At 52.9% G+C, this 20,570-nt stretch overlaps 1 protein-coding gene across 3 annotated transcripts in view; it reads right to left on the bottom strand.

The window, feature by feature from the left end:
• The window catches only part of SPTB (spectrin beta, erythrocytic), a 114,421-nt gene that overhangs the window by 24,952 nt on the left and 68,899 nt on the right, over positions 1-20,570 (bottom strand). For all 3 annotated transcript variants that reach the window (XR_012507492.1, XM_074365380.1, XM_074365381.1), the window contains exons 4-22: positions 20,011-20,184; positions 18,909-19,000; positions 18,422-18,502; positions 17,953-18,068; positions 17,410-17,522; positions 16,409-16,596; positions 14,655-14,772; positions 13,871-14,029; positions 12,546-12,848; positions 11,694-11,844; positions 10,234-11,104; positions 9,024-9,161; positions 6,827-7,583; positions 6,164-6,366; positions 5,981-6,071; positions 4,619-4,765; positions 3,120-3,383; positions 2,530-2,736; positions 2,021-2,110 (exon numbers count right to left, since the gene is read on the bottom strand). Coding sequence is in view for 2 of the 3 variants with exons in the window: in XM_074365380.1 (XP_074221481.1) it covers positions 2,021-2,110; positions 2,530-2,736; positions 3,120-3,383; positions 4,619-4,765; positions 5,981-6,071; positions 6,164-6,366; positions 6,827-7,583; positions 9,024-9,161; positions 10,234-11,104; positions 11,694-11,844; positions 12,546-12,848; positions 13,871-14,029; positions 14,655-14,772; positions 16,409-16,596; positions 17,410-17,522; positions 17,953-18,068; positions 18,422-18,502; positions 18,909-19,000; positions 20,011-20,184 (4,263 nt within the window). In the remaining variant the exon portion in view is untranslated. The remainder of the gene's footprint in view (positions 1-2,020; positions 2,111-2,529; positions 2,737-3,119; positions 3,384-4,618; positions 4,766-5,980; positions 6,072-6,163; positions 6,367-6,826; positions 7,584-9,023; positions 9,162-10,233; positions 11,105-11,693; positions 11,845-12,545; positions 12,849-13,870; positions 14,030-14,654; positions 14,773-16,408; positions 16,597-17,409; positions 17,523-17,952; positions 18,069-18,421; positions 18,503-18,908; positions 19,001-20,010; positions 20,185-20,570) is intronic.

Genomic DNA, 20,570 nt, shown 5'->3' with positions numbered 1-20,570 from the left:
TTCTGAGCAGATGACATCTGAGTGAGACATGAAGGATGGAAGGAGACAACCTCACAAAGATCTGGGGGATGGATGCTGCTGGCAGGAGGGATGAATAGGTGCCGAGTCCCTGAGGTGGAAGCAAGCCTGGACTGTCCAAAGGCCACAAGGAGGGCCAGAAGAGCTAGAATACAGTGAAGGAGGGCGAAAGTGATATGAGGAGATTCAAGGTCGGGGGGGAGGGGCCAGATCATGCAGGAAAGTGGTTCTTAACCCTGGCTGCACATTGAATCATCTGGGAAAACAGACGTAGCCAGGGCCCCATCCCCAGAGATCCTAATTAATTGACCTGAGGTGGGATCTAGGCAATGGTATGTCTAGAGGTCCCCCCAGGTGATTCTAAGGTGCAGCCAGAGCTGAGAACCCTTCATGTGGCACCTTGTAGGTTCTATCCTAGTCGCAATGACAGCCACTAGAGCAGTGGTTCTCAATGTGGGGTTCCAGGCCAGCAGCATCAGCATCACCTAGGATCTTGACAGAAATGCAAATTAGCAGGCTATGCCCTCAGGTCTCATGTGGTAGATCGGGGGGTGGAGTCTGATCAACTGCGTTTTAACAAGCCCTCTGGCTGACTCTGATGCACACTGACCACTGCAATAGAAGAAATGATAAAGTGGGATTTCAGCTCTAGTGCGGCTAGCCTAAAATAGCCTTTACTGCAGCAGCCACACCCTCCTAAGAGATTATGTCTGCTTTCTCGTTAAGGGGAACCCCATCCATATTTGTCTTGCCCTTCTCCTGAAATAGCAGCCCTCAGCCAGGGGAGTTGAAAGTCATTTGGCAATAACCCTCACTGAGGCTAAAGTCTTCAGTGTTGGAAGGATTAGAGATGGCTCATTTGCAGTTGAGGAAACCGAGGCCCAGAGGATACCGTCTCCCACCGGCCTCCCCCTTTAGCTGAATCCCTGCCTGTACCACCTTCGCGCTCTGGTCCCCATGTGCTGCCGCTGGAGCCTTGGTGACTTGACCATGCCAACTGGAAGCACAGAGCTCAAGGGCACTTTGAAGAAACCTCTTTGAATAGAATTCACTCCAGCCCTTGCACAGTTGCTGGGTTCTGTGAGCAGATGTTGGCTGATATTTTGGGAGAAGAAAGTACTGTCTGATGTGACCTTCCTTCCCCAAGGAGCTGCAGTACCAACTGGCACTCTGAGACATGCTGCTCTTCTCTGGGGTAAGTTCTCAGACTCTCTGTGCTTGTGGCTGTGGCTGCCCCCACTTTCAGAGTCAGAGAGCAGACCAGGCAGGAGGGACTCCCTGCCCAAGAGCAGAGATGTGGCCAGCCCCTGGCCAGACATGGAGGCCAGACCATGACCCCATGCAACTGGCCTTCCCGAGGGATGCAGGCTTCCCCTGCAACCGGATACAGAGGAAGTACATCCACTCGCTTCCAGGATTCTGACCAGGGCCACGGAAGTTCGCAATCAAGTCTAAGAAAGCAGAACAGCCAATGGATGTTTGTTCCAATGGCTCAGAGTCCAAGTTTAGTGGCTTCCTCATGGAGCTTGAGCCCCACAAGTATCCTCATGTGTCCAGAAGACAGGGAGCTACTTACCCTGAGGAGACCCATTAGGCCAACCTTTGCCCTGGAAGAGGGTCAAGGCGGTGATGAGAGAGACACCAGGAGCTATGAGCCTACTCTCAGGGAGGCCACAGAATACAGAAGCTGTAAAGCACTTTAAGCCCCAGGCCCAGGCCTCTGAGTCTTGGACTCATCTCTGTCCTGATGGGTCCAAATGGCCCCCAACCCCTCATTCCCTCCCCGCCCCAACCCCTATGGTCCTCCCCACGTTCTCTCTGCCATCACCAAAGCTGCTCCTTCTGCTTTGGGAATACAGATACAGACCAGGGGCCCCATAGCTATCACTGAGAACAGCAATCTGTAATCTGCTGTCAGGGCCCTTCTGCAGGTCAGGGCTGGGCCCTTCTCCCTGGGGCGGGGTTGGGGTGGGTGGGACTGACGAGGGGAAACAGGACTCACCTGGTTCTTCTTCATGAACAGCTGCACAGTTTGCAGGTTAGTGCCATAGTCGGCCAACTGGGCCAGAGGCAGCCTCTCCTCCACCCACAGCTGCAGAGACCAGAAGGCAGAGGGTAGTTGATGACAGTCACTGTGGGTCAGACAGAGCTCTGCCTCCTGTGTCTCCCTGGTTCTTCCCAACACCCCACCAGGGTTTTGTCAAATGGGGGCATTTTGATATTTTGAATCGAGATTCCAAATAACTTGCTCCTGGTCCCTTGGGGGAGGGAAACATAGCCGGATCTTGAGCCCAACTCTGTCTGGCCCCAAAGTCTGTGAGTGAGCTACCTCAGAAGGCACTGGCTTACTTTTATACTTAATGTAATCATCACTAAGAGCCTACGAGACAAGGGGGTGAGATGACCAGACATCAGCTGCCAAGAACTGCCGTGGGCAGTGGCCAGCTACCCTGATGGCAGCTGCCGGGTCAGCTGCTGGGGGTCAGGGGAGGACAGCTGCGGCCCACTCACCGTCTCATCCTCTAAGTCCCGGCTGAGCTGCAGCTTGGCTCTGGATGATTCCAGCTGCTTCTTCCTCCTCCCCAAGGGCTCCAGAAGGTCCAGGAACCGCTTCTCAATGCTCAAGTCTTCCCCTTCCACCTCCTCTTCCAGCGAGGGCATCTGGGCAAACAGCTCCCTCAGCTCCTCCTTCCGCACGTTCACTTGGTCCTCCACGCGCTGGGCCACAAGGGGATAGTGTTGGCACCAGCCTTGGCACCTGGGCAGCCCCTTGTCCTCTTTATCATCCTCTCTCCCACTCATCCTCAAAGGCTTGGTTTGACCTCAGCCTCCCCCAAGAAGTCTCCTTGGACTGACCCGCACCTCATCTTTCGCTCCTCTGAGTTTCTGCCCTGTACTTCTCGTGCACGCTTTTATTACTCCATCTGGATCCCTGCCTGTCTTATCTGCTGCAAAGGGGTAGGGGATGGGCTATGAACCAGGAGGCCTGATTAAAACCAGCCCAGCTAAGAGGACAGGACAAGTACTCACTTTCAGGTTGCAGATTTGCTCCCAAGACCCCCTCCACGCCAACAGCCCCAGTCTACAACCCACTTGCATGCCTTCAGCTTAGCTAGCATCCTGTTGACGCTGGTCAGATCCCTGCCCAGGTCGTCTGACCGCAGCTGGTCCTCCATGGCCCTGATCCACTTGTTGAGGTCGGCGTGGGTCTGCAGGCGCAGCTCGGAGCTCCTGGCGGCTGAGAGGCGCTGGGCTGTCTCCTGTGTGGTGGCCTGAAGCTCATTCCAGAGCTGGTGCAAGGCTTCTAGCCTCTGGGACACCAGGGCCAAATACTGGGGCTTCTCCTCCATCAGCTGCTTTCCTTCCTGTGTGGAAAGGAGGAGAGCTCACCCTCTGATGCCAGGTGATCTTGGAGAGCCCTGGTCCAGGTGGTTGCAAAGAGCTAATGAAGGGAAGGTCAGTGAGGCAAAGGATCTGCACAGAACTCAGGTGAGGCTCAGCTGAAAGACTGTGCACCCCCAGAGATATATATTTGTAGAAGGTGGGCCAGGGAGAGTGAGTTTGGGGCAAATGACTCAGGGAGATTGCAGTATGGGGAGCTGCAGACAAGAACCAGTTAGTAGTAAAAAAAAATGTTTAATTAAAGAAAAAGATTCAAGACCCATCCAGGTACAACCAGCAAGAAACTTCCCTGTGAGTTCCACCCTCTTAATCGTCTTCCAAGAAACTGTGCACTGATCTTCGGGGATATCTTTTAGTTACTGAATTTGTCTTACCTGGTTTTCACCTACATAAATGTATTTTTCTAGGAAGGTTACAGTATGAGGTGACTCGGGCCTAGGAATATTATTCACTAATAAGAGTCAGTAGTTATTGAGGGCCTAATAATTGCCAAATATTTTTCTAAGTGCTTTAGTGCTCACAACTCCCTCGGGTGGGTACTGTTATTATCTCATTTCACAGATGAAGAAACTGAGGTGCAGGAAGGTTGAGGAGTCAGACAGTCTGACTCAGAGCCAGCACCCTTAACCACTATGGACACAGCCTCGTGTGGCCCCTCACCTGCTTCTCCTGGACAGCCACAACAAGGAGAGGCAAAGCACCTTCCTTTCTATTTCCAGATTTAACTCCAGCCACATTTTAACTTGGGCCCCTGGGCAAGCTGGTTACAGAGGGGACCCTGGTTCCCCATCTACAGGTGGTTCTGCCACCCAAATGGTGAGGGTCAACAGGTCCCTGGTCCACTCTGCTCATCTCACATATTCCCCTGCCCCTGGGCAGGACAGTGCTGGGACCTGGGTGAGGATAACAGAAGGCAGAGATAACTGCTGTCCTGGCACTGGACGCTGAAGCTGTAACTCAGGTGTCCTCAGTGTCCTGGATGGTCCCCAGACTCAGATGACCCAAAGGAGGCATGCATTCTGACCAGGCTGAAGAAGGCTGGATATACCAGGAGCTCTGCAGGTTTAACTACTCTTTGGAGAAGTTTTTCACATCCAGGTTCTGTACTGTCTAGCCAGCTTCTGGACTGTGTCCATGCCCCACGTGAAGCCCCGTTCCAGGAAGCACACCAGAGCCCCCCACTGCTAGCTTTACTCACTGCATCAATGTTCTCCAGCCAGCCCTGGTGGGAAGCCAGCTCCGCCATGAATGCCTGGTGCTTCAGCCATTTGTTGTGAAGGTTTCGCGCTTCATCATAGGAGACATCCTGAGATGTCAGCAGCTTGTCATTGATCCAGAGAGTGAGCTGTGGGCAGAAAGAGTAGGTCCAATGGCCCCCAAGTGCCCCTCTTTGGCCAGGGCTCAGGGAAGGACCTGCTGCCCAGCTCTGGCTGCAGAAGGAGAAGGCCAAGGAGAGAAATATAAACACAGTAGAGTACTGCCCTCCAATCCTGATCCCTAATTCCAGCACAGGCAACCTAACCCGCATTGTCATAGGGCTGAAACACAGGCACTGGTGTGTCTTCCCCACTAGTGTGACACCAGGTGTATCTATGCTTCTCTCCATGTTTCTAGGCCCAAGGACAGGGCCTGGTCTATTACAGGAACTCAGTGAGTGCTTACTGGGTGGATGGATAAATCCACCCTTTGGCAGTAGGGTGAGAAATCATTAACAAACACGGAGAAAATGTTATCTGAGGAAGAAGCCAAGGGCAGATCCTATAATTAACAATGAGGAGAGAACTCTGATGAGCCTTCAATGTTCCCCAGATGTCCTGGCACCACACCAAGCCTGGTTTGTGCCAAGGGCAGAGGTAGACAAAAGCAAAGTCATTTGGGTTGAGGGGAAAGGGGTATGAGGATGGGGGCAAGAAAGAAGTCAGAGAAAGCCCCGTTCCACACGGAAGTACACAGAGGGACCTGGGAGTGCAGGCTTAAGACCTTCCTTGTACAGCTTGCCCTAGGCTGAACAAGGACCTTCTAACTCAACAGTTCTCCAACTGGGAGGCTTGTTGAGAATGCTACTCTCTCTCATCCCTTAAGTTCTGATTCACCTGGGCCCAAGTAGGGCCCTGGAGTCTGCATTTAATTAGAGCCAAGACCAGCTCCATAATTTGCAGGGCCTGGTGCAAAATGGAAACATTCAAAATTATTAAGAATTTCAAGATGGCAACAGCAGAGCACAAAGCCAAGTGTGGGGCCCCTCTAAGCAAGGGGCCCCCTGTGAATGCCCAGGTCACACGCCCTTCAAGCCAACCCTGACCAGGGCCCTGGATGACTCAACTACAGATAGTCCTCAGGCCACTCTTTGAGATACTGCCCTAGACTTGACAAATTCAAAGACATCTTTACTGATTTGAAAAAAAAAAATCTGTGGAACCAAAGATTCTAGAGGATAAAAGACTTGAGCTGTTAAGTGCGCAGAGCTCCCCACTCATGGAATTCAGACTCTAGAAAGGACTTCCCGCCTCTAGGGCGCTCTGCTCCTAGGAGGAATCTCCCACCAAGTAGCCAGCCCCACCTCCTGGCAGTTCTGCAGGAAGTTCTGGAGCTCCAGGTTGTCTCTCAGAAGGACTCCGGCCTCCTGGGCCCTCTTGCTGTTCTTCCTGTGCCTGGAAGGGAAGCCAGGAGCCACAGTCACAAGGTGCTGAGTGCAGCACCACCACACCCCCTGGCTCTGCCCCTGGCCCTAGGCTGAGAGTACCTGTCCTCAATCAGCTGCACCTTCTCCTTGATCTTGTTTGAGTAGAGGTTTCCCTCAGCTACCAGCTTGTTTCCAGAGTCTATGGTGCTCAAGACCTTATTCTGGTTGTTCTTCATAGACAACAAGAAATCCTCAAACTTCCGGATCCCGGCCTCTGCAGCTTCTAGGGAGTCTGGGGGCTCCAAGTGAGCCAGAGTGTATTCCTGTTGAAGCAAGTTTCCAGAAAAGGCATGAAGACAAGCTGAGGAGGTGGTGGGGGCACCTGCCAGGCAGAGGCACCATGTGCAGCCACACAGGTTACAGCATGAATGGCACCCCCTGGAGTTGGGCAAAGAAGCAGCTCCCTGGGCCTTGTTCCCCACCCTCACCCAGGGCACTTGATGAACAGGGTGCCTAAAGCCACATGGAAGGGTAACTGCCCAGGGGAAAATTCACTTCTCTAACTGACCTAAGAACAGAACATAGTCTGGGACACAGAGCTGGAAAAGGCACACGAAAAGAACAAAGAGAAGTAGCGTCCCCCGAAATAGTGGTGAGAGAGAGGCCAAGAAAAGCATAATTTGGTCCCCGAGTCCTGTAGCACTTACACAGACTTTCAGCTTAGGAATTCCTGTTGCCCCGAGAGATATCCCCTGCCTTCAAGCCCTGAATGCCTTTCCCTACCTGGTTGCTGAGGATGGTTTCAGCCTGCTTGGCATCTTTCTGGAACTCCTGGAAGCCGAGGCACTGGGTGAGGGTGTGGCTGCGGCTTTCCCACATCCGGCACAGGGAGTCCCAGCCAGTAGCCAGGCCACCCAGCCGTTGGCCTAAGAGCTGGTACTCTGGGTCCGTCTGGCCACTAATTACTTTCTCCCCAGACGCCATGACCTGCTGGTAGCTTTCCTGGTGCCTGTCAATGTCATCCTTGATGGCCCCATGCTGCTGCAGGAGCTGCTCAGCCTCTAGGAGGGACTCGGGCATGTCTTTGGAGGCCACGTCCTTCTGGGCTGTGGATAGCCAAGCCTGGAATTTATCTAGATCCTGCAGGAAGGCCTGCAGCTGGCTGGCTTCCCCCAGCGAGGCCTCCTGGCCCTTCAGGGCTTGCTGCAGGCCCTGCCACAGCTCCTCCACATACGCCTGCCGCGGGCCAATGTCCTTCTCCAGCTCAGGGTGTGACTCCATCAGCCGCTGTGACTCCCGCTCAAGGGTACCCACGCGGGCCTGGATGGCAGCCACATCACGCTCCAGCCCCGACAACTTGCGCTGAATGGCAATGACGCCCGCCAGGTCCCGACCCAGGTTCTTTGTGGACTCTACTACATTCGTCTTGTCCATGATCCACTTGCTGGTCTCCTCGCAGTCCACACAGTAGTTGTGCACCCGAAGGGCCGAGTCCACTGCCTCCCGCCGGCCTAACACCATGGTCTGGAATGCCTGCCACCTGCCGAGGGGGATGGGGGACACAGAGACACCCTCTTCTTTAACTCTTCTCACAAGATGTCCCTTCCAGATTTCTCACTAGATTCTCTCCTGATAGACCTTACATGTTGAAAAAAAAAAATCTATCCAACAAGCTGTGATGAGTAAAATCTGTTTATCCAATTTTACCCCAGACAACATAACTGCCAATCAGAGATTTCTATCAGCAGGAGGTGAGCTGTGATGTTATTCCAAACATCAGTAAAGGAACATGATGCTCTGCATGTAGTTGAATTTCAGGCAAACATACAAGTTCCCCAGATTTTTCGAAATACAAGCATATCTTGGTGCACGGCTTTGGGGTCTTGTAAAATCATTCTCTGACTATAGCTCATTCAAGTCACAGATGTGCTAGCTGACAAGTCCCTCTGTCTGTCCTGCACTTGCACATGGATCCCCCATTGTTCATTTTTTAAAATTGTTTTCTTGTGGGGGGAGGTAATTAGGTTTATTTGTTTGTTTGTTTATTTTAATGGAGACACTGGGGATTGAACCCTGGACACTGTGCATGCTAAGCATGTGCTCTACACTGAGCTATACCCCTCTGCTCCCAATTGGCCTTGCTCAATGGCTCCAAAGTATCTGGGTGGGGAGGGGGGTCACCCCTTGCCTACCCTTAAGCCCCCATTGTGCTGCCCCCTGCCCTTTTTTTTTTAAACAGCTGAATCTTACTTAACGCCACCTCCCAGCTGCCTCGGGCAGAGCAGGGCTCAGGCACAAGTGTGGAGAAAGGGAGCGCGGCAGTGCAGAGGTGGTGAGCGCGTGGCACTGGCTGTGCATAGGGCTCAGGGCAACAAACGTAATATACGCGTGTGCTCTGTCCTCAGAGATCCTCGAGGAACTCGGGGCAATTACACCCTGTACTGAAAGCTGCCCCTCTTCAAAGGCTCCTCAGGGCCCGTTTTTTGTTCTGGCCACAAAGCGTGCTCAAGGCTTCCTGCTAATTCTCCTCTTCATTCAAGCCAGTCTCATTACAAAGCTGCATTTTGGCACAAGCAGGAGCTTTCTTTTATGGACAGTACTTAAGAGCTCTCAGAAAGCAATTTTCCTGCCTAAGAACATCCGGGGAAACGTAGCCTGAGAACCATATGGCCCGATTCTAACTATGGATGCACTCAGAGTGTCCCCTCCATTGCACAGCACACACCCGCCCCAGGCACAGAACTTGAAGCTGTGTGAACACATCTCTCCCTGTCCCCAGGCTGGTCACCACGCAGGTCCCTCCTCCTCGCTGCTTCAGCTCTAGTGACAGAAGGTGAGTATGGCTGAGTGAGGCAGGAACTCTGAGGGTCCAAACTGGGCAGGACATAGCAGGCATCCTGACTTTTGGGTCACACCCCCAGGGGTGAGTCAGGTGCCAGGAAAAGAAGCCTCCAGCCCCAAGCCCTCCCCACGCTCCCACCTGGTGTTCAGCTGGTCCTGGTACTGCTTCACCTCCCCACTGCGCGGGTGGTTACTCTCTACCAGGCTGTTGGCAGCAAGGTTCACGCTATCAATCTGAGCCATCAGAGTCTTCATCTCCTGGTCCAGGATGTCAAACCTGATACGGACAGAGAAACTGAGGATTGGTAAGGCAGCAGTGGTCACTCAGTCTCCAGAACATGTAGCTCTTACTTTCTCCTTTCACCTCCTAAATACATTTGACCAGGTGAGAGAGGGGAAAGGAGAAAGGTGTGCTGACACATTATTTTCTGGTTCGTGGGTCCAGTTTCATGGTTTAGCATTTCTGGATCAGGCTAGGAGTGAGCTGGTTACTTAGTACACAGGCCACTCAACAGGGAGGTGCAGGAGGAAATGAGGCGTGGGGGTTGGTCACCAGAGAGACTACTTGCCATGCCTCCACTGCCCCAGCTGCTGCCCATGGACCCTAATTTCACTGCCTTGACACCTTGACCTGAAGGATGCCTCCCCAGCCAGGTCCTCCAACTCTGGGTAGGAGAAGGGAGAGCTGCTGAGGGGAGAAGTGTTGTGTGGTTCTGACAGCTGACCCTTCTGGGTAGGAGCCCAGGTCCCTCCAGCATCAGCATGGGACCACCTCAGCCTGCTCCAGGGAGTGACCTCTTCCACTCAATCCCCTGGATTCTGTACTCAAGATGCTGGGATGCCACACATGCTGGGGGCATGTCTTCCCATGCTCGAGTGCTAATGGAACTGGAATCCTGGAAATGACAGTGGCCTTGCAGACTGGCAGTTTGCAAACTGGTCTCTGTGGCTCCTCACGGCTCTGTGGCTTAGGGGCTGCCACAGAAAGCTAGAGCTTGTGGGGTCCAGCCTCTTGCCTCCCCCTTAACCAGATCAGCTCCACTTTCCTCTGCATTACATGTCAGGAGTTCTATACACAATTCATTTGAACAAAGGCTGCTGTACTTGAAAAGTAATCAAACACCTGGACTAGAAAGAGACCCTTTGCTTTATTTTGAGAAAGGCCCCAGGAGGTGAAGTACCCGAAGTCACAGAGCCAGATCAGAACTCTGGACTCTTGGTGCCTGGCTGCTATGACAAAAGGCATCCTACAGCCTCTCAAAGAGACCCTTGCTGATCTAGAGGCTGTCCCTACACTAAGAACACAGACTGTGTGAGGGGAGGTGAGGAAGGGAAGGGGAGCCTCAGACCTGTGCTGCACGACCTCCAGGTCCTCCAGCGTGTCTGGGATATCCATCTGGGCCAGCCACTTCTCCTTCTCGCTCATCCACAGCTTACAGGCATCAGTCTCCCCAAACACCATGTACAGGTCCAGGGCATCCTGCAGCCTGTGCTGACGCAGGTCTGCCTGGGCCACCACCTGCTGGTAGAGATCCTGGAGGGTCTGCAGCCGATTGTTCACATCTGGGGAATCCCGAAACTCTTGGGGGAAGGCCTGGGCCTGCTGTTTCAGATGCTCCATCACCCCGCGGCTCTCCTCCAACTCATCCAGGAAGTCCTTGTGCTTTTTCTCCAGGGCCCGTGTGGCCCCTTCATCCTGCCCCACGTCATCTCCTGAGAGCAGCCGGTGGGCATCCTGCAGCCAGGCCTTCAGGTCGTCTGCATCGCCCTGGAACTGGAAGAAGTTCTCAGCACCCTGGAGGTTCCTCTTGCGAAAGGCAGCCAGCTCCTTCAGCTGGTCCCACTGGGCAGACACCTCCTTAATTCGGGCCTTGATCTGCGGGTGTCCAAACTGCTTGCGTGCAATCATGCCCTCAGCCTCCTGGAAGATGTGCTGCAGGTGGGCGTCCAGCCCACGCAGCTCATCCTCAAAGGCCTTGTGCTTGCGCTGCAAGATGAGCACGCTGGTCAGGTCCTTGCCATAGTCCAGGGAGGAGTAAATCTGCTCCTTCTCCTTGATCCAGCTCTCGGCCTCATCCATCTCCCAGAAGAACTTCCAGAGCCGCTTGGACTGCTCTAGCTGGGCCTTCCGCCCGGCCGCCGTGTTGCTCAGCTCCTCGAAGCACTGCTCCAGGTGGCTGACACGGTCCCGGATGACCTGAGGGTCACAAGGCTGGTACCCTGGGAGGAATGGGAGAAGGGAGGACAAAAAGGGGAAGGGCTTCATCTGTGGGCAAGCCAGATCAGGTGCCAGGCTAGAACCATGCGATCTAGAGCCTGGGATCTCACTGGGGCTCTGGGATTGGATGCAGGGGGCCCCAGTTGCTCAGAGGATAGGCTTTTAATTAGTTCTTTATGATCAGTTTCCACTAAAACTTCAGGAATAAGGGAGGTTACAAGTTGGATCAGCTCTCAATAGAAATGCACAATGTGAAATGAATTTTTTGAAAGACATAGACACAAATTTCAAGAGGATTCTTCAATCCTCTTCAAAGAGGCAGTGGGTATTTCCCATTTTAGACCCGAGACTATAAATCTAAATCGTCTCTGCTGTGACTTGAACAAGCAGAGAGAAGGAAAGATGGAGGATGCCTTACTGGTGCTTATAAACACCTTCTGACTATAGACGACCAAAGCAGACACCTGCTCTCTGGAGAAGTTTGCCATCCCTCAAGCTTCTTTCTTGCACCATGAGTTGATGAAAGAGGCAGAATTCTCCAGCTAGATTTATCCAAGCTGGGGTCCTGGAGCCCTGAGCCAGAGGTCTCACCTGTCCCCTCAGTGAATTGCAGAGTAGAAGCAGTGATGGCCTTCACTTTGTCCCCTTGGATGGCAATGTCGGCCTCCATCAATTTGTGTTTCTGCAGCAAGTCCTCAACCTCCAATAAGTGCTTCCCAAACTCAGCAGACAAGAGGTGAGCCTGGCAAAGAAAACAGGGTAGAGGAAGTGAGGGGAGGTAAAGAGACCTAAATGCTAAGAGAACAGACCCCTCCAAAGGGAGAGTCCATGGCACTGGGAACAGGGTGAGTCAGATGTAGCTGGGAAAAGGCTGCTGCTCAGTGCGGAAGAAGCTATAGAGCAGGAGCTCCTGCTGGGGGTGCCCATCAGAATCACCCAGGGAGCACCTCTCAGGGCTCAAGACCTATACTCGATCTCCTGCATCTGTCCCAGGTTTGGGGCCGATGCATGGGTATTTTTAGAAAGCTCCATGGTCAGTGTGATGTGTGTTCTCAGTTGAGAGTGACTGCAGCAGAGGGAGAGGAGACTCAGACTTCTTGGTGGGCCCGTGTCGGGAGGTCTGGAATCCAATCAGTCAAATCATGATTATGGAGAGCCTGATTCTCCAGGCTCCTGATGGATGTCTGTCTCTTCTAGGCTCTGCAGGTTGGCACCTGTGCTATGAACCCCAGATTTCTTGATCATTAGGGACACAGCAGACATGGGCTGGAGCAGAGTGAGCTGAGCAATTGAGAGGCAGGTGCAGCCAGATGCTGTGCTGCCTCTGATTCTCCACTCTGACTCAGGGACGTGGGGCTGGGAGGCACCTACAGCAGCACAGCCCACTGAAGAGTGGGCGCCAAAGTCCAAGGTGGGCAGGGGATGGGCGTCCTCAGGGCTCACCTTGATCTCATCCATCCAGTCGATGCTGTGCAGCATGTCCTGGAAGAGCTTCTGTAGTGCCAGCGTCTTCTCGAGTCTCTGGCGCCGGGACTGCAGCAGCTCCTGCAGGTAGTTCCACAGGTGCAGGATGTTGTCCTTGCGGGCTGTGATGCGCTTCTGGTCGTGGTAATCCTCCTTCTCCAGCTCCTGGGCCAGGTCCTCCAGGGCCCTCACCCGCTCCTCGTAGGCAGCCGTGTCTGTCTCAATGGCCTCATGCTTCTTCTTGGCGGCCTCCACAGCTGCCAGGTCGTACCCGAAGTTATCCTGTCCCACAGGGAGGCAAACAGGCAGCTCAGTCAGGCTCCCTTAAGTTGGTCCTCAAATGCAGAGAAACGGCGGGTCCCTTCAGAACAATTGCTGGGTGGGAAAGCCCTTTCCCAGGAAGTGAATTCTGCCTTCTTTTCCATCCTATCTTATCAGAGCCAAGTTCCAAAGACTAAGTGTCTCACAAGAGCCTTGACTGGCATCCACCGTCCTGCCTTGAGCGGACCTGCTGGATTCTGGGTAGGAAGGGGCTTCTCACTTGGAAACCACACAGCTGCCGCAGATGGCTTACCTCCACGCTATCTGGGGTGCATGAGCACACTCTCCAGTTCTCTCAGAATACTTGCTTTCCCCTTTCTGGGTAGAATTTAATTGGATTCCAAGCTCCAAGTGGGAAGGAACAGATGCTCTCATGGAGAATCAGCCCTGGGGTCAATTTTTAGCTAGTGAAACATGACATGGCCCCAGAGGCCAGAGTCCAAGGGTCATGTCTGACACACAAGGCTTTCAGCACAACCCCAGAGGACCGCTGAAGTGTTAACTTGAACCCCAGCTCTAACAGTTGCTACTGGCTCATATAAGACAACTTTAGGGGCCATTTCTGGATTGTGAGGCTCTGCTAAAAATGAGACTTAATAAATCTGGGAGAGTACTTTATCAGATGTGAATCTTTTTTTTTTTAAATTGAAGTGTAGTCAGTTTACAATGTTGTGTTAATTTCTGGTGTATAGCATAGTGATTCAGTTGTACGTATATATATTCCTTTCCATAATCTTTTTCATTATAGGCTATTACAAGGTAGTGAATATAGTTCCCTGTGCAGTACAGTAGGATCTTGCTGTTTATCTATTACATATATGTAGTAGTTAGTATCTGCACAGATATGAATCTTAATTCACCCAATCACAGGGAGCAAGTCTGCAAGGCCTGTGGAGAGGCCAGGTCGGGCTGTAGCCCCATAACTGCTACGGGCTCTGGACAGTATCCTCTTCTCCTGCGTCCCCAAGTGTGGCCCCAATTACCTGGGCCACAAGACGCTGGTTTTCACTGAGCCACGTCTCTCTCATGGCAGCCTTTCGGTCAAAGCGCCGGGCCAACTGCTCCAGCTTCTCCTGCCGGATGAGCTCATTCCTCAGGTCCAGCTCCCGCTGATACTCAGCTTCCTCCAGGCTTTTCCAGGCCTGCTCGAGGGATAGGGGAGAGCTCTTGGGGTCTGGGGGTCCCCACTCTTTTACCCGACACTGAATGATCTTAGGAAACAGGCAGAGCCTAGATTAAAGCTCAGTGACAGCCTTTTGGCTCCTCTGTTTGGGCCAAAGATTCAGGCAGCACTGGCTGTGAACTCCCGGTTCCCTCTCCCTCTAACCTGCCTCAGTCTGCTGGCCTGCTGCAACGTCATCTGCCCTCTCCAGGCGCTCAGTGAACTCTCAATGACTAAACAGCTACCTCCATCCTACTAGAACTTCTAGGTGGTTTTAGGCCTCCAAACCTCTGAAATGTCTTAAGGCAGTTCTCTTCTAAGTACTTAATATTCTAAAACAACCCCAAGGTTCTGTGGAGAATAGACTATACAATTGGCTCCAAAAAGTGGAGTCTGGGCCTCTGAACAGGGGGCTGAACTGATGGATGGTGGGTGGAGTCTGACCCCTCAGGGTAGGCTCAGAGAGCACCCTCCATAGCTAGAGGTGTCCTTAATAACACCACAGAGAGTGGCTTGGTTTAACCCTGTCCTGCTACCGTTCCCTGTGTCCTTATTAGGCACTCAGTCAACCCACTGGCAATGTGTAACGGAAAACACGGCTATACCCGGTTGATGTCAGACACTAATTTCCCATCATGGGGCGTGTACACTTTCTGATTGTTGGCTCTCATTCGGGACTGGATGGTAAAAAGTAGGACTTCCAGATTCCCCTTCTCCTGAAACCTGTTGAGAAAGCAGAGGTAGGGAGATGAGTGTCAAGATTCCCACAGCCAATTTTGTTTTTTTTTAAAGTGAACTTGGAACCCTGGCACCTTGGAGCTTGGACAGCAATGCGTATTTCTCTTAAAAACAAAAAGTGAGGAGGATCTACATAGGTTTACTTACCTGTTAACAACATCTGTCAGTCTATGATACTCACCAGCTGAGATCTAACAGGGGTTGAGCCTTTACAACATGAATCAGAGAAAACACAACTACCACAGTGTTTGCTTATCATTTGCTTCCACAGGGGAATAGCTAACTGGAGTATTTTGGGAATTCCTGCAGATATCAAGTTTTATCAGTCGATACAAGGAAACTCTTTCCTGTTCTGCAAGTGTTGAAGGCTCTGTCTGGCTCTTTAGTCAGTTTTTTACTGCTTGAGTCAATAAAACCTTTGAAGCAGCATTATGCATATGAGAATATATTGCACTGAAAGCAACTTTCACCTGAGTACTAATGAGTCGGCCCTCTTGAGAACTGTCCCAAAGGCCAGATGCTTCTGAGCTGGGAGGAAAGGCCGGGCTCCGGGAGGACTGTAGGTGTAGGAGATGAGGACTGGAGCAGGGTGGATGCCTGGAACCCAGGGTCCAAGCTCCAGGTAACTGAGTACTTCCCCTTTTCTGCATGTCCCCAGGTATCTACCCACTTCTGCCTCCTCCACATAGCAGTCGAAGTTCACCTGGTAAGCAAGGTCCCCGCCCTGAGGCCAGCCAAATAGATCTGATGGCTCACAGGCCTCAGGCACTCTCTACACAGCCAAGAGGTATCACTCCTGTGCACAGTGCCTGGTAGACTCACAGTGGATGTTATCTGTATTGGATTTAGGACTTTAAAAGTGGGTTAGTGTCAGGCCAGAAATCAGATACTTGTTTATAGCACATTCTAGACTCTGCATCTCATCTTTCCCTGTTTAAGAGTCATGAATGAATGAGCCCGGGAGGAAGAAGCCAGCAGGTACCACCACCGAGCTAGAAATCTGTTTCAGGGGAGCCAGACAAGCTAAGAGCAGATAAGCTGGAATGCCCTGTGTGTGTGTGTGTGCGCGCACGCGCGCGCGTGCGTGTGTATGCATGGTTGTGTTTGTGTGTGCATATGTGCACTCAGGCCCTGCACACACTACAGTGGAGCAGAGGTCCCGAGAGGCAGGCTAAGTGCTCTACTGATGGATGAGCACTGACAGAAGGGAGAGAAGAAGGATGTGCTTGGCGATCTACAAAGTCCCATACAGAGAGCTCTGGGGCTGTGGATACAAAGGTCATTATCAGAGAACAAACCCACAGCTCAGTGTGCAAACAGAGAGGAACTTTCCAGCATACACTCTTTGAAGAGACACTGAAGTCTGCGATTTCACTCCTGCTCCCCCTCAGGGATCTGGGAAAGTACTTTCTTTGGTTATGAGTCAGGGGTTACTCAATGCCCATTTCCTGTAGGCTGACGGCTTGGGAGCAGAAAGGCAAGACAGGATGAAGTAGGTGGCAGATGGGTAGCGCTCTAACCACTAGCATGTGCCTCCCAGATCCCTTCTCCAGGCCCTCCAACTTTTTAGAGGTGGTTTCTCAGCTGCGATGCCCACCCTCCCAAGTGCCCAGGCCCTTACTTGGGCGGCTTCTCCACAGTGCGGTAGGTGCTGAAGGCCTGTAGCTGCTGCTGGACGCTGGACAGGGATTTGATGAACTTGCGGCTGTTCAGGACAGTGATGGTCTGCTCAATCCAGGTGAGCAGGTCTGAGGCCAGACCACTATACTTCTCAATCATCTTCTCAGTCTCAATGGCATGGTCGATGACCTAGGGAATCACCGTATGATTCATCTTCATCAGAATGGTCAGGACGCCAATGAGGATGCCAATGGAGACCACAATCGAGGTGGTCCTCCTCTTTGCAAGCCCTAGAATGTTTATTTTGGGTTTGATTCCTGAGCCCAAGACCACTGATAGACAGAAAGTGGGCTGGAAGTGCACCAGCAGCATCAGGAGGGACCTGGTCATGCTCGGACTCAGGACCAGCTCCCCTATCCCTAACCCTATAAAAGACTGGTAAGCTTGCTGTGCCAGGACACCAGCCACCAGAGGAGCCAAGGCCCTGTTTATTTAAAAACAGGTATTAGGGATCGAGGGCTTACAGGTACTGTCTTTGCTAAACAGCAGGTACATGAAGATGAGTGAGAAACGGTCCCCTCCCTGGAGGAGCTAAGGATCCAGCAGGGGAGAGGAGTCTGGCATGAGGGTCTGTTCAGTGGGGTGGCTCCCTGATATGCCACGGGAGCCTAAGAGGCCTGAAACCACACTAAACCAACAAGTAAGAGCCCGTTTAGTTCCTGTGGGAATGTTTACAAGACATGGGTCTGCAGCTGGAAGATCAGCTCAGAGCTATGGGCTATGACTGCATTCAAGACAGACCATCAACCAGCTTGGGAGCCATTAACATGGCAAAGCTTGGCTTTAGAGGAAGTTGGTGGTGGAGGATGGGTGACCTGCACCCTCCCCTGCAGCTGGGGCCCAGACGCAAAGCTCTTTGGACAGAAAGAGAGCATCTCAGTCAAGGCCTGTGTGTGGCAAGCAAGGAAATGGGGACCTTCTGGTCACGGAGCAGCTCGGTACCTTGCCGACACGCTTGCCCTCTACTGCCAGCACCTTCATCTTGGAAAAGTAATGGTAAAACGCCACCACGTAGGTAATGATGGATTTCTCATCAGGGTTTTCTGTGAAGACATCTGCAAGGGAAAGGGTGCACCCTCAGGACCAAACTGGAAGCCAGAAATGTCAGGTTTGAGGGGTTCACCTCCCAGTTTCTCCAGCATGAAGTACAACTACAGGCACCATGTGACAGGTAAGAGTGGGAGAAGAATGGAGCTGCAATTTGGCGAGAGGATGAAATCCATGTTAGGACCACAAGGTATGAGAGAAGAAAAAAGGATGGAAAGACTACAGTGGGCCCCAGTAGGGGAGGAGAGGGGAAGTGTCTGGAACCAGCTTGGATCTGAAGAGCAGACCAGAGCAGAGCCCTGGCTGGGCCACCAGGCCCTTGCTGTGCCCACTGCTCACCCAGCACCTGGCCCACACTCCTCCAGGTGCTCTGTCCAGCACAGGCACTGTCTCCTATGGCTGTGCTGCAGCGAAGGGCTGGAGGGGGCCCTGGCTCACCTTCGGGGTCGAGGAGCGGGATGATGCCCAGCTGACGCTCAGCCACGTCAAATGCGTGCTCCAGGTTGTGACGGGCATTGGAGTCCTTCAGCTTATGAAAGTCGATCAGGTCAGGCCTGAGGACAAAGCCAGAGTGTTAAAGGGCGGGAAGGGGGCAATGCCTTGCATCCCCCACCGACAGGGCAGGCCTGGCATGAAGCAAAGACCCTGGGTAGATGTAGGGAGGTGGCTGAGCAGGAGAGGCATGAGGACACGGGGCAGAGGCAGGGCAGCTGTGAGCACCAGCATGTGGGGAAGGGAAGCGGCCCCAGGGAATGGAATTTAAGGGAGGCAGGATGCTGAGGGTGAGAGAAGGCACAGCAGAGGGTACGTTCCTGCGAAGCTTGAACAGTAACCTACGTGTTAGGAGCAAAGTGTCCGAAATTCCCCCAGGGCCCCCTCACTCCCCCAGCCCTCTGCCCACTCTTACCGGTGCTTGTGTATCAGGGCGTTAAAGGCCAGGCCATCCTTCCAGCTGGAGGTGAAGTTGGTGACATTGACGTGGGGGTAGCTGCATCCAAGAGAAACACTAAGACCTAAGAAACAGATTGTTCTGGGGTCCCTGACAGGTGTGTGAACCGAGGGCCAATACATCAGGAGAGGAAGGGACCTGGCCCTCCTCGAGCCGCTTCAATGAGAGGAGCAGCTACTAAAAGCCACACAAAGAGGTTCCCCCATCAGGTGGGCCCAAGGGACTCTCACCCCAACAGACCCCACAGTCTGACCCAAGCAACTCTGAGGAAGAAGCCCGTCTTTCAGGCCTCAAAGAATCAGGTCAGGACAGACTTTGCACTGATGACACTGAAGCTGCTATAGCTCCTGGTGATGGGCGACGGTGTCTGTGCCCCTGGGGACGGCGGCGCTTGAGGGGAGCACAGGGGAGGGGAGCGTGGTGGTGGCTGGTTCCCAGGGCATACCCTGCCGTCTTCATCTGACACCATAACAGCAACGCATCCTTGGCCGAGCGAGTCTCACGACCTTCCTGAGTCTGGACAACGATATCCTGAATCTGGGGCGTAGGAACAAGAGAGGGAGGACTCACTTCTGTATCTGGCTCAGAGACTTCCTGCTTTCCCTGGAAGGCCCCCTCCCGTCTTTCCTCCTCTGCAGCCGTCCATCTAGTCACCAGCCCTGCAGCCGCAACAGAGCTCGAGCCCTGGTGCCTGGGGGCCTGCCTGCCTGCCTCCCTGCCTCAGCCCACTTCCCCACGCCAGAGGAGACAGCTCCAACTTGAAACTCTAAGGAGAGGCCCAGAAAACAACAGCACGAAGCCCTCATTCCTCCTCAGGAGTGACGAGGCCCTGCAGGCTGAGGCACAACACGAATGTTGGAAGGTGTTGTGCTTTGATTAGCAGCCCCTCTTGCCTTTTCATTTTTCCCAATTCTGCTGTGATTAGTGTTTCGTCACATGCACCCGCGGACAGTGAGATTGGACACCCAAGGCCACCTGGGTGAGACCTTCAGGCTGGGAGCTGTGCACTGTTTTCCTTTTCTCCACCTTTCTCTCCACCTTTCTCTCTTCCAACTAGGTTCTTTCTGTCCCCAGACCAGCAGGTGGAAGGCCCTCCTTTCCCTCCCTTGTACCTTCCAAATTTCCTTACAAATAATGGACCTTGAATTTCAGGGTGGGGCAAGAAAAGCTTCTGACTGAAAAACATAAAAGCTGATCTTCTGTATCGTTTTTGCAATTTCTGAACAAAACTATTACAAAAACCAAAAGGTTCCATCTATGAGAGGAAGGGGACAAAAGCAGCTCTTCCAGCCAGATCTCAGCCCAGCTACTCGTTTCTGTCTTCTCTCTCAAAAGGCTACAATATTGACTGAACATCTCGCCCTGGACTTCAGCAACTTGACAACGTAGAGGATGGTTTCTCCTTCCTACAAGCACTGTCCCACAGGACAGGCTTCCGGCCTTCCAGAACATGCACAAACGCTCACACTCGTTCACCATTTTGTAAGATTCCCAAGCCTGCCTGGCCCAGCAAGGCTCCCTCCACCCCCCCGCCCCTGGGAGCCCACCTGGAAGCGGAGGATGATGGTCCAGATGAGGCCCAGGACCAGGCGGTGGTTGCCATCCACAATGTCGTGGGAGCCCATGTTCTCCAGGTGCACACGCTGCTCCTTCAGGAACTGCAGGGCCTTGTCCACATTCTCCAGGCAGTGGATGCGCATCTTCCCTTTCGTGGGCTTTGGCTGAGGGACAGCATTGCCCCCGTGGGCATGGAAGGACCTTATGGTCACCCTAGAGGTGGCTGCAGCCTGGACCAGCTTCTGCCATTAGCATCCACCCTCTACCCTCCATGTCAAACTCTAGTGCCCATGCTCACTCCTTGACACTTCAACCCCATCCTTTTAGCCAAGTTTAGAGGTTCCCCGTCTTGAGCACCTAGAGCTCTGCAACTGGGCTGCATCAGTGCTGTTCCCAGGTCTCAACAAAGCCTTCCGAGTGGGTGATAAATGGCATTCAAACACACTAACACAACAGGTAGTTAACTGAGCACTTACTATGTGCCAGGCACAGTTCTGGGAAATTTTTGCTACTGGTTGGTGATAAGAGTGGCTTTTAGTTTGGTGATTGA

Source organism: Camelus bactrianus, chromosome 6, assembly GCF_048773025.1.
Source record: "Camelus bactrianus isolate YW-2024 breed Bactrian camel chromosome 6, ASM4877302v1, whole genome shotgun sequence".
NCBI classification, from domain to species: Eukaryota; Metazoa; Chordata; class Mammalia; order Artiodactyla; family Camelidae; genus Camelus; species Camelus bactrianus.
This window is presented reverse-complemented; position numbering and strand designations above follow the sequence as displayed.